Genomic DNA, 13,681 nt, shown 5'->3' on the forward strand with positions numbered 1-13,681 from the left:
AATAACTATCAAGCATAACGAGATATTTCTACGTCATGTTCAATAATTTCAATATCTTCTATAATCATAATGAAATATTTCTACGTCATGTTCAATAATTTAATAACTTATATAATCATAACGAAATATTTCTACGTCATGTTCAATAATTTCTATATCTTTTATAATCATAATGAAATATTTCTACGTCATGTTCAATAATTTCAATAACTTATACAGTTGGATTTCGAATTTGGCATGCCTCGATTTTGGCAACAAAAATATCCGTTTTTGGCAACACAAGATATTTCTCTTCCAAAAATATGCTTAAATATCAATCAGTTTCCGCATACATGCTTTAAATGGCGGAAAAATGGTACCCTCAGTATGTTCATAAAAAAAGTTATGTGGTTTCGAACAATCATATTTTTATTGCCGTAGGACTACGTCTTACCGCAGGGTGTCAATAACTAATTTGCACCGGACGGATAGCTCTTGTCTGACTTTTTAAACAAAAAATGGGTGTAATCGCTGATTAATGATATTTAGTCAACTTCTAAAGCATTTACATTAAATTTTTTCATATCGAAAAAGGGTCTCGATTTTGGCACGGTTTCGATTTTGGCAACATAAGCGACACGCATTTGTTGCCAAATTCGAAATCCTACTGTATAATCATAACGAAATATTTCTACGTCATGCTCAATAATTAGCTTAGCATAGCTTAGCTTAGTTTGACCGCCCGTGAGTTACCCGCTATTGATATCAGCTAAAATTGCACAAAGAACCATCAGAATGATGCTTGGGAGTAGCAGATCATTCTCAGTGCGCATTTTCTGGTGATCTAATACTATTAGTGATGTCCGTTAATCGTTCGATTAATTCAACTAATCGAATAACTATAAAAATATTCGAATAATTTTTAATCGAATACTGCCAGCACGAGTAGTTGAATTAATCGAATAGTTCAACGGAAATAATATGAAAGCGAATAATGACCGCTAATCGTTCATAATCGTTCGATTAATCGAATTAATGAAAAAAGTATTCGAATATTTCTAATCGAATACCACTAGTACGAATAGTTGAACTAATCGATTAGTGCAGACAACGCTCGCCGATTAATCGGTAATCGAATAATTGAAAATTTCGGACATCACTAAATACTATGTGATGATCAATAGCAAAGCTAGCCACGCCCAGACAGGTCAATTTGGGAGGGTAAGGAATGTTGGTCCGACACTTGCTGCTACTAGAGACCGAGGAATCCTTTGCGTCTCCCACAAATGTCACAGGAAGGAATTGTTCTGAGTGGAAAAGAATTGTTCTGGATCCACCGAGGTAGGTGGTGCGATCACTGTCATTCGAGCTCGCGTACGATTTGAGGACGTGTTTGGTGGTGTTGTTTGAGGTCGTGTACAAGACACGACCGCAAAGGTGACGCAGGACTACGTAAGTCTCTTTGTAGTGATAGTAGCATGTATCCACGCATGTAATAATACAATTCTTCATGTACATCATGCTAAATGCAGCATTTATTGGGATTAACTGCAGGTTGAGAAAATTCAATTGTTGACGTAGGACTACGTCTTTGTTTACTTTACTGGGACTGGGTAGCACTTTGTGAAAACGAAAATAGAAGTGTTACGTTTGAATGAGAGATTTCAAATGCTAATAACTACTAAGCTACTATACCGAACTGCACAATTTATATGTCGTTAGATAGATAAAATGACCAGCAATTTTATGGGGTATTAGAGACCAAATTTAAGGAGGGCGTAAGAGAGGGAGCTCCTATACAAATGAAACACAAATTTCCTCAAAACGCGAGAACTAGTCAACGTAGTCCTACGTCAAGACCTGTAAAAAATTATCGACTTTCTCAACCTGCAGCGCATCAAGCCATTTTAACATAACAATTTTTTGATGTCACCAAAATACATTTACATGTAAATAGTGTTTGATGTTGAAGTAAGATTTGAGACGCGATTAACATTCATCTAAAATAATCGAATTTGTTCAAACTGCAGTTAGTTTCAACAAATGCTGCATGTAGCATGAAGAATCGTATTATTACATGCATGGATACATGCTACTATCGCTACAAAGAGACTTACGTAGTCCTGCGTCACCTATGCGGTCGCGTCTTGTGCCCAACCCCACTGATTTTTTTCGTTTCAAGTTCTTCTGTACATATACTGATCCGACTGACAGTTTTTCTAACAGGACTTCACAAGCCCAAAGGGCGCTACTCTCAGAAACAACATGTGTTCACTAGTTAAAACATGAAGTTTTAAACACGAAATACAGGTGTAATTTATAAAAGAAATCTTCTACCTTTCTTGTACAATCGATTTACATTGTATGCATTAGGATGCGGCTGTTTTCTCAAGTAAATGCTACAGCATTAATACTAAAACATTTCTACGTCATGTTCAATAATATCAATAACTGCTATTTCATCCATTTCGAAATATTTCTACGTCATGTTCAATAATATCAAAAACGAATACATGTTTCATTCATATCGAAATATTTCTATGTCATGTTCAACAATTTAATAATATGCAGATCTATCTATGTACAGGACACTAGACTTACTACAATTTAATAAGTTGTTATGCCCTGTGATACAAAGTCCTGTAGTTATTTCGAAGATATTCCCTGCAGAAGTGTAAGGAATGAAAACGGACCAGTCGTTCTTGTGATTCAAGCCACATCTGAAAAATCTAAACAAAACATGAAAAGTCTTCATCCACACGGAATGTACGAGAAAAAGTTGACGTAAGACTATCCAAATTTAATCAATTTGATAGAGCTCATAGTTCTTCGATTCCTATTCTGTATTAATGGATACGTTTTTGGTGAAATCATTCAAATTGAATTTTTTAACGGTAATCTTTACAATAACCGGAGGTAACGGTAGAAGAAAGTGATGGAATAAAGGTGTTAATAGTAACTCAGGGGGAGACAAGACGCGAAGAGAAAAAGCAGGAAATTAGATAAGGGAAGGTCATTGCAGCAACGCTTATTAAGTTTGTATAACGTTCCTCTCTACTCAAGCTCCAGGGGATCCACGGATCGAGGCAAGCTGTAATGGGCACCAATTATATCTGGTTTCGAGCCCAGTTTCCCACAGGCCCTGTGGATCGCAGATATTAGTGAACCTTTGAACTAAAGCGGACTGGATCGGTGGTATGTAATGTATGTTATTATTAAACTTTAATAATGCTGCTATGTCTCAAGCCAAGCGGCCAAACTTTTAAATAAAAAGAGAAAATCAGACAATCGGTATGGATAAAAATAGTTGAATCAAAAAAACGAAAGCAGTGAATCATACATAAACATATCGCAATACAATACAACAATGATGTGTATGAACTTCTCATCTATCTCCTTTAAGATTGGTGTTTTTACTTTCGCACTGTCACTCCTTCTAGTAAGATGAGCCCGTTCAATGTTTTCCATCATTTCCGTCACTCAGTGCGTCATACACTGCGAAGTCTGGAAGGAAGTCTCCCCGCATTTGTCACACGTTTGCTCGTGTTGGGTAGTTTCGTCAGTCGTAACCTTCGCGCGTATATGAATTCGTGTAGTCTCCGGAATTCATAAACGAAGCACTCTTTTGGGAGCCCCGCCCGGCCCGGCTGCTTACCGACTAACACGATGAATTAGAAGATTTGATCCTTGCGACGGCGATGAGTCGGGGGATTTACGGAAACATGCAATTTATCATCGTGTACGGAAATATGGGTTAGCGAACGAATTGCGCCAGGGTAATTGCGGCCGATGATGGGTGGTTGTTGATGGAAATCTTTCGTCGGAGCTTTTAATCTTCATGTTCATCTCGACGAACTTTGCCGGTGACGAAGGAACGAACCACACTGGGACATGAAAGACAGCACCTTTTCTTAGAGCTGCCTGCCGTTACCGTGCGGGTTTGAACTTGGGACGGTGGTTATTTCTAGACTGGTTCGTCGTCTCAACCCCAGAAAAACGTACGATATGATATGGAAGGGACCGAGAGCAGGGGAACTTTTTGTTAGGTTTATTGTGGTGAAACTGATGTGCGATGATAACGTTCGGCAAATAGTATATCCAGTGCCGCTGGCTGGTACCAATATAGTTCGCAGGCATCTCGTCCTCATCACCGGCGGTGATGAGACGGCCTTTCCTTTCATCATTCCGTTCGAAGACTCGCTTTGCTTTGCTTGCTGTTGACATTTAATTTATTTGCTACGATTTATCTTATTATCATGGGCGACTTTCTTTGCTAGCAATGAGTCGGTTCGATGCGAACACGATGACAGAGTTTCATCGCTGGCTGGTGCGAATGAGCTATTTTGCCGTGAAATAGTTGTGATTTAGACAAATATTTGCCATCCATTTAGTCGATGTTTACCTGCTGCTTCGAACTGGTTGAACTAATTAATTAGCATTTCAAAAGTTTATACAAGCGCTGTTGGTATGCTCGGGGTACGGTTTAAGTAAAATTGAATATTTCAAACAATAATCTGATCATGACAACATGTTTAGCGTTTGAGTGCTACAAGTCGTAAACTCGGTGGGTTAACCTTCATGACTTCATCGTTGGAATTAGGTATCGAATTTAACCAAATGTATTGGCATATTTAAAGTTTGAAAAAACGACACTCAACTTGATAGCGAAACATGCACTAGATTAAGAACCTGAGTTTCATCGTAGAACAGTGCCCCTGCGGGCGTATAGACAGCAAAGACTTCCAGACCGGGCGAAAAGCACAACACCAAATGCATGCAACATAAAGTCCGATCAATTCCACATTCAATTAATTTTGCTCAACGATGTGTTAAATAATGTACTTTCCTCCGGCGTAAACGGAAAACTGCTGCTGCTGCTGCTGCTGCTGCTGGAGCTGCCGCCGACGAGGCAACCGAAGCGAACTGGCAAATTAAAGGCGCCGGCTCGGATCGTCTGGCTTAATGATGCCCCGTGGGTTAAATAGGTTCCCATGCCAATAAACATTCGATCCGGCTGCTGCTGCTGGGAGGGGAAGCGAACTGGAAAAACAGTTGCTACTGGCGGCATTAATTGCATCATATTTCAACTTTTGAGGGTTGCCGCGTTTCCGCAGCGAAGTGCGGCAAAAGTCGATGCTTTTTAACAAGGCTTTTCGAAGACAACAGTGAGTTTGGGGCCAGCACGTTGCGGAAACTTCCTAAATACATCACGTATCCAGTGGAGTCGGCTTTCCAACGACGGTATTTTGGTGTATAGACGGGGGAGGAGACACTCATGCATGCCACTGAGTGTTGATATGAGGAATAGCTCTGTCAGCTTTGAGCGTTTGTTTTGAGATTAGTGGCGATTCTTGATGACAGTAGGACGAGAACCTAAGGAATCTATACCTATAAAAATGGATTTCTGTCTGTCTGTCCTGTGTTCCTTATAGAATCAAAAACTACTGAACCAATCGGCGTGAAAATTTGCATGTAGAGGTTTTTGGGGCCAGGAAAGGTTTTAGTGATGGTTAGAGACCCCTCCCCCCACTAAGAGGGGGGGCTCCCATACAAATGAAACACAAATTTCTGCATAACTCGAGAACTAATCAAGCAAATAGAACCAAATTTGGCATGTGGGTGTTTTCGGTGACAAGAATTTATTCTAGGGTAATTTGAGACCCCTCCCCTCTTTATAAGGGGAATTATAACTCCTCTCCCCTTTGAGAGGGGGGGTTTCCATACAAATTTCCTCATAACTCGAGAACTAATCAAGCAAATGGAACCAAATTTGGCATGTGAAAGTTTTCGAGGGCAAGAAAATTTTCTATGTTGAATTAGGACCCCTCCTCACTTTAAGAGGGGGGGCTCCTGTACAAATGAAATACCAATTTCCTCATAACTCGAGAACTAATCAAGCAAATGGAACCAAATTTGGCATGTGTGTGTTTTTGGAGACAAAATTTTTTTCTATGATGAATTGAGACCCCTCCCCACTTTAAGTGGGGGGGGGGGGGGGGGGGCTCCTATACAAACGAAATACAAATTTCCTTATAACTCGAGAGCTAATCCAGCAAATGGAACCAAATTTGGCATGTGGGTGTTTTCGGTGACAAGAATTTATTCTATGGTAAATTGAGACCCCTCCCTCTTTATAAGGGGAATTGTAACTCCTCTCCCCTTTAAGAGGGGGGGCTTCCATACAAATTTCCTCATAACTCGAGAACTAATCAAGCAAATGGAACCAAATTTGGCATGTGAAGGTTTTCGAGGGCAGGAAAATTTTCTACGGTGAATTAGGACCCCTCCCCACTCTAAGAGGGGGGGCTCCTATACAAATGAAATACAAATTTCCTCCTAACTCGAGAACTAATCAAGCAATAGAACAACATTTGGCATGTGGGTGTTTTTTTTGGTGACAAAAATTTATTCTATGGTGAATTGAGACCGCTCCCCTCTTTGTAAGAGGAATTATAACTCCTCTCCCCTTTAAGAGGGGAGGCTTCCATACAAATTTCCTCATAACTCGAGAACTAATCAAGCAAATGCAACCAAATTTGGCATGTGAAGGTTTTCGAGAGCAAGAAAATTTTCTATGGTGAATTAGGACCCCTCCCCACTTTAAGAGGAGGGGCTCCTGTACAAATGAAATACAAATTTCCTCATAACTCGAGAACTAATCAAGCGAATTGAACCAAATTTGGCATATGTGTGTTTTTGGAGACAATTTTTTTTTCAATGATGAATTGGGACCCCTTCCCACTTTAGGAGGGGGGGTCCTATACAAACGAAATACAAATTTCCTCATAACTCGAGAACTAATCCAGCAAATGGAACCAAATTTGGCGTGTAGGTGTTTTTGGAGGCAAGAATTTTTTCTGTGATGAATTAGGACCTCTTCTCACATTAGGAGGGGGGGCTCCAATACAAATGAAATACAAATTTCCCCATAACTCGAGAACTAATCAAGCAAATAGAACCAAATTCGGCATGTGGAGGTTTTTGGAGGCAAAAATATTTTCTACGGTGAATTAGGATCCTTCCACACTTCAAGAGGGGGGGCTTCTACACAAATGAAATACAAATTTCCTCGTAATTCGAGAACTAATCAAGCAAATGGAACCATATTTGGCATGTGGGTGTTTTTGGAGGCAACCATTTTTCCCATGATGAATTAGGACTTCTTACCTTTTTAGGAGGGGGGGGGGCGGCTCCCATTCAAACGAAATACAAATTTGCTCATAACTTTAGAACTAATCAAGCAAATGGAACCAAATTTGGCATGTGAGAGTTTTAGATGGCAGAATTTTTTTTCTGTGGTGTATTACGACCCCTTTCCCTTTTAAGAGGGTGGGCTCCCATACAAATGAAATACAAATTTCCTTATAATTTGAGTACTAATCAAGCAAATGGAACCAAATTTAGCATGTAGGAGATTTTTGAGTCTTGAATTTATTTTATGATAGTTAGAGACCTCTCACCCCTGTGGTAGGGGGATATGGACTCTCATACAAATAAAACAGAAATTTTTGCGAAACTCAAAAACTAATCCAACTCGAGAAATTCGAGACTCTTCCATAAAACATTAATCAATAACACGACCACAAAAACTATCTATAGTAACACTAGATCATTCAGGACGAGCCGGTCGCGAGTGTTGCCGGTGACCCGCCGTCGGAAGCGCCGCCCACGGGGGGGCTTGCAAAACTCGAGATAGTGACAAAGATCATCCGAGATTCATGATTTATGTACAACACAGGTTAATTTGTGGCAATACGAAGTTTGTCGGGTCAGCTAGTTCAACAATAAAATTAAAACTAGTCACCTTTAAGAAGACAATCGTAATAATGATTAAATTTTTATGTTAGTATTAAATACTAATACCAAAGACTAATCGGTGCTAAAACCAATGTAGAAAAAGAGGAGAAAGAAATACCTCAGTTTAATATACCATATGGAGTCCATATTATGGACGTTAAACTTGAAGACGAAAACATGGAGTTGTGGCCATGTGTTACTAAAAAACGCAAAGGTTCCGTTCAATTTATGATTATTCTGAAAAATCATTCAAGTTCATTCGAGTCATCGTGAGAGTCTAAATTCTTGTTTTTTACTCCGATGCGATGGCTTGAGTAAAATTTGTGACCCATAAGCCGCTCGTGGCTTGCTTTGAAATAATTTTGCAAACGTGAGATTTGCCAAAACTGATACGGTACACCGTCCCCTTTTTGTAAGAATGGAGAATGCTGTAATGAAATTAAATGCATTAAGATTCATAACAAATTTTGTCAGTCCTGAACGAAGTGTGGTAATTTTATCTCTACGAAGTCATCCGGTTGGCTTGTTCAACGGTTTGGAGCTCCAAATTATCTTCTTTTGAAACAAAAATGAGTTCTTCAACATCGACAGGTTTCTTATTATCATTATCTCAGTTTCCATATCATCCGGCTCTCCACACTTAGAATTGTTTCCTTCAATTGAATGTCTTCATCGCTAGTATCTTTGACTATCGAGAGAGATAGATAGAGAGATAGAGAGAGAGCAAAATGTTAATTTGTTCTATTTCGCGCACACTGTCAATTTATTGTTTTTCGTCATACATTTTGCGATTACAGTGATATTTTTAGGACTGTAAAATGTGCACACAAATTGCACTCTCTTCGAAAATTCAAATATTTCTTATTGATGGATCGGTAAACAGCCCAAATAATCAAAATGTTGAAGAAGCTTCAGATTATCAAGTGGAAAGATGGTAACGGTAGGAAACGATTGGGAAATAAACCAGAACAAATGACAAAGTCTCCGCATCTCAACTGGTAAGAAACGCGGCATCACATACCTGGAGAATGCCAGAATGGTAGTAAACCCAACATTTTGATTCGGGATGTGGCAAAGAAGGCGAAACTTTTGGTTTGTATTGTGGAAAGTTCAATAGCACGTTCTAGACTACACGTGAGTAATATTCGAAGAGCACCGAACCGGAATAGCGAGCCGGACACGCCGGCCATTCGTAACTCAGACTTAGACACTCGCCCAAGGAAGCTGTGCAGGAAGTAACTCACAAACCTTCATCAAGGCCGACACCAAATAAATGCTGGAACGTGAATATTATGTTGCCACCTACTAAGGACCTTTGTAAAATATCAATATGGGCAAATCCCGCTTTTGAAGCATTCGTCTTACTCTTTATAAATTTGTCCATTGACATTCCCAGATGTTTGGCCGCACACGCCTAGTGATGCCTGGTTTTGCTAAAGAAAAGTCCATTGTTTTACCAGCTGTTTTTTTTATAACAAAAGGGTTTGTTTGTTTTCGGCATAAATTATTCAAATTTTTGGTTTAAATGATAGTTTAACCGACATTCGTGCCTCATTTGAAGGTTTGTTAGTTTTACTTAATAATGTAAATTGAGTATACCCCATTAGGCATACGGACGTCAGGCATAAATACATTAAGCATAACTCAAGTAACATTTCTAAGTTTTATTGCGATCCTAGTGGTTTTCTTGACCAATTTTATAAAACCGCTAATAAAACTAGTTTTTTTTTGTGTGGATATTATCACTACGACCAGCATTTTGATCTATTGTGATTTTATCCAGGTGTTGTTCCGCACTTCGTTGTTATTGCAGTATCGCTATAGAGTGAGCGAACTGCTTATCCGTGCTTAAAGTGTCGGTTTGTTTCAACCCGGTAACAATGTGACAGCTCCCATACTAATCAAACGTACTTAAAACTGCTGGTTCATGGTTCACGACAGATGTTTGAAAGCGGCGTAAATATCGAAGAAAGAGTTTATTATCATTTGTTTTGGCAAAAAATCCCTTGTGCATATAAGATCTGAATTGGTTTATTATTTCAATAGAGTATTTTACGAACTGACAACATTATGTCAAGTATCAAAACGTTTCCGTGGTAATGACAATAGCAGCATAACTGGTTCTTCTGTCATAATAACATGCTCTATTTGGTTCTGTCATGTAACAGAGTGTTTTTTGTACAACTGCAACGATCTCTATTGCTTGGATTTACTCTTGAATTTTGCTTAACTTGTTCTGTTAACGACAAAATCGATCCAGCAATCATGAAAGAGCATTTCATTTTGAATTGCGCAGCGGATAACTTTCAATGAAACACGTAATATTTGAATACTTTAGAGCAGACAACTCGTACACAAGAGTGACAATCTTGTAATAATTACCGCATTTTATCTTGTAAACAAATCAATCAAGCAACCCACCAAGAATTCAAACAGTTTTACCGAAAACATGCAACAATGCTGAAATAATCAATACGCACTTTTCAAATCGTTGTCCAGACAGCTTTTTGCGTTCACATTTAACGTAACAAAAATTAACATTTCCTTTGGAAATCGAAGGTGCGTCAATTTTGGCCGGCACGTAAAAACGATCGTCGCGACATTTTTGACACTGGCAGGTGTTATGGGAAACTGTTAATAACTGTCACTATGTTACGGGGTAGGTTTGTTTTCACCCCTTTTTCCCTCTACGCTTCTTACTCCTTTTCAACCAATCTAGCTCTAGAGCCAGGAAGTGCGGAGACTAGTTATAATTTGTCCTTGGACAAGAGGCTTTATTCGCACCTCGAGCAAGTATCATTCTTATAACCAGCCCCGGCTAAAGGCTTCATGGTCGGTAAAGCAGAGTTCAGCACAGAGTGAGGGTTTGTATGTGTGTATGTATGTGTTCCTTACCACTTATGCATTATTAATCTCGTTCCTAGAACCAGGAAGGGGAATAAGCTATAATTTGCCCTTGAACAAGAGGCTTCATTCGCACCTCAAGCTAGTACCACTCTTATAACTTGCCCTGGCAAGAGGCTTTCATTGTTAGTAAATGCAGAATGTAGTAGGAAGGATGTGGAGGGGCCTGAGAATAAACCCATACTAAAGTCACTTAACATCGAATGGCCTGATTCTACTAAGATTCGAACCCCCGACCACTCGCTTGTCAAGGCAGACTCGGTAACCTTGCGGCTAAAGGGTCCCCCTGATAAAACTATGAGGTACTAAAACTTTCTGATGACCGCTATAAAACTACCTTCTGACCAAGTAGCCCACTCCTCAGAATGTTTTCATAACTTCTATAAGAATCAGATTATTAGCTCAAGTAGTTGTATCACGCTCTGCGGAATGAGCAACAATAAAACCGAATAAGCTTTTGCTGGTTGACAACTACCCCCATAATTCAATAAACCTTTTCGCTTTTCACTCTGGTAAAAGCAAAATCAGTTCGCCAGCTTTGTCAACTTAAACTTACAGTGAGCAGAAAAGTTTAGTTTACTGTCAGATCATTTATAGGTTTATAGGGTTACAGGTTACAGGTTTATAGAGACCCTAATAAAAAATACCGTAGAATAATAATAATTACACTTTTGAGCAATCTTAGTTCGTTTGCACCACATGCGCATCAAATGTTATCGTGCATATTGATGTGATAGGTGGACAAAATCAACGTGCCATTGACATTTTGCAATTTTCGGTTGTATTTTGGGTTTGCAAACTGGTTGTAATAACAAAATGAAATATTTAGTTAGTCAATTTCAATTTCTAGGAAAAATCATTTAGTTGCTTCCTGTGACAGGAAAACCGATTGATAATAACTGTCTTTCTGCAAAACACTTTGCTTTACTGAATTCTTGTTTGTAAGATAAAACACAGTACCAGAATATGGCAACATGGCCTCGCATAAAAAAGTGATTTCGGTGTTGAACTTTAGTATTCTTTATAATAGCAGCTAAAAACTGTTTGGTCAGAGTGTTACTGTTTTAATAGCTCTATAAAACTAACAGATTTTTTGCGCTTTGTCAAGCAACCGCGATTAGATCAATTTTGATTGGTGCGCCATTTTGTATTGCTACACCACTCTTATGGTAAGTTTATAAGAGACGCACTAATAACACTTTATTTGAAGAGTGGTTTATTCAACCGTTATACAACTAATGTCCAGGAAATAAGCGTTTGATACACTATTACAAAAATGTTTGTTGGGCGTGATGCAGCCAACTAGTTTTAACGTGGTAATATAAGCAACCACAATAAATTTGCTTCATTAACAGTATTATTTAGTTTTCTAGCTAGCTAGCTATAAGTGTGTTTTGACTCGTATCCTACTTTTTCGACTTCTGCTTCGTTGGCGCTATAGTCTAATGAGCATCTACTGAGCGAAAAACCGAAAACGAAGCCTGCTCGTTCGTACTCAACTAAGAGATAACCCCTACTAATGACTAAACCTAGGAAAATGCATGCACCTAAATAGACGTAACTTCTGCGGGGGACAGCGCTTCTGACGGTGGATCGCCGGTGAACACTTGTGACCTGCGACCGTCGCGCCCGGAATCGTCTACGAGAAGTCGTAAAATATTTATTACGGAATTATGTCGAAAATTGGTTATGCCAAATGGTCCCTTATGTTTATGCCAAAGCTTTTATGTCAAACAACATTATGCCAAATGAATTTCTGTTGAACGAGCGGTCCCGGTTTTCATTATATTGTGACGGAGTGATGATTGGCTCAAGTACGTATTCATAGGAAAGGAAGCTTCGCTAGTTTTGTAAATTATGCCTAATGTCCATTATGCCTATCGTTCACTATGCCTACCGTTCATTATCCCTGCCGTTCATAATGCCTGCAATCCATTATGCCAATCATCCATTGTGCCTAATGTCCGTATGCCTAATGTACATTATGCCTATCGTATCGTTGCGCATCTTAGTAAATGGATATCGGTGTGTATTGTTTTCCGATATACAATCAGTCCACAAACATGGGTCACACACAATTATGGGCCATTTTAACTTTTACTCCTGATTAATGCACGAATTTTATACCAATTGATTGATAAAATTGTTACTCATAAGTAGCACTAATAATGCGATCAATTTAGGTGATATTCAAACGCAAATTAGCAGCTAAATCTAAAATGACCCACAATTGTGTGTGACCCATGATTGTGGATTGACTGCACTAGAGTTTCTTTTTACAAAGATAAACCATTCATTCCGCCGAGCATTTCTTTTCGTTCTTGATTGTCTTTCAAGGCTATGCGGTACGGTATTATAAATCTTACCTGAATAATTTAAGAACGCATATTTCCTCATATGTGCCTTTTGTCTTTGCTTTTGCGAATTCCATCATTCAGTTTTTATCGTTTGTTTTTTTCGTCTCTTATCTTTAATTCTTCGTATGTGTACTCCCTTGCCTTTTGCTATCGTCTTCTTGTCGTTTTTTCTGCATTCTGCTTTTCTTATAATTTTTTAGTCATTTTAAATTGCTTTTTTATGTCTTTTCATCGCATTTTCGCCTTTTCTTCTTGGTATTTATACCTACTTTTCGTCACTTCTTTATCATTCCGTTGTTTTTTACTACCTGGCAGTTGTCTTTTAAATATCCTAATTACTTCCTATTCATTGTCTCTCTGTTACGTCTTTGTCGTATTTTTATAATTTGACGTCTGTTTGAACCTTTTTACGTTTTTGTAGCTGTCTTGGTGTTTATCGTCGTTGTTTTACCACATATTCTTCGTTTCTTTAATCATTTCATCATCTTTCGTCCTATTTATTGTCAAAACAACAAGAATGTTGTCTTTTTCCCGGCATTTCGTCGTGTTTTATTGTAATCTTTTCGTTTTTTTTTTTCAAATTAGGCCATTGCAAATCATTCTCAAAGTTTTTGTCACCCCCCTCCCCCCTTGGAAATTGGCTT

General features: G+C 38.7%; 1 protein-coding gene across 1 annotated transcript in view; it reads left to right on the forward strand.

The window, feature by feature from the left end:
• The first annotated feature begins 10,425 nt into the window (after positions 1-10,425).
• LOC128739588 (synaptogenesis protein syg-2) overlaps positions 10,426-13,681 on the forward strand; it is a 407,709-nt gene continuing 404,453 nt past the window's right edge. The window contains exon 1 of the mRNA XM_053835083.1: positions 10,426-10,435. Coding sequence (XP_053691058.1) covers positions 10,426-10,435 — 10 coding nt within the window. The remainder of the gene's footprint in view (positions 10,436-13,681) is intronic.

The sequence above is a fragment of the Sabethes cyaneus genome, chromosome 3, assembly GCF_943734655.1.
Source record: "Sabethes cyaneus chromosome 3, idSabCyanKW18_F2, whole genome shotgun sequence".
NCBI lineage: Eukaryota > Metazoa > Arthropoda > Insecta > Diptera > Culicidae > Sabethes > Sabethes cyaneus.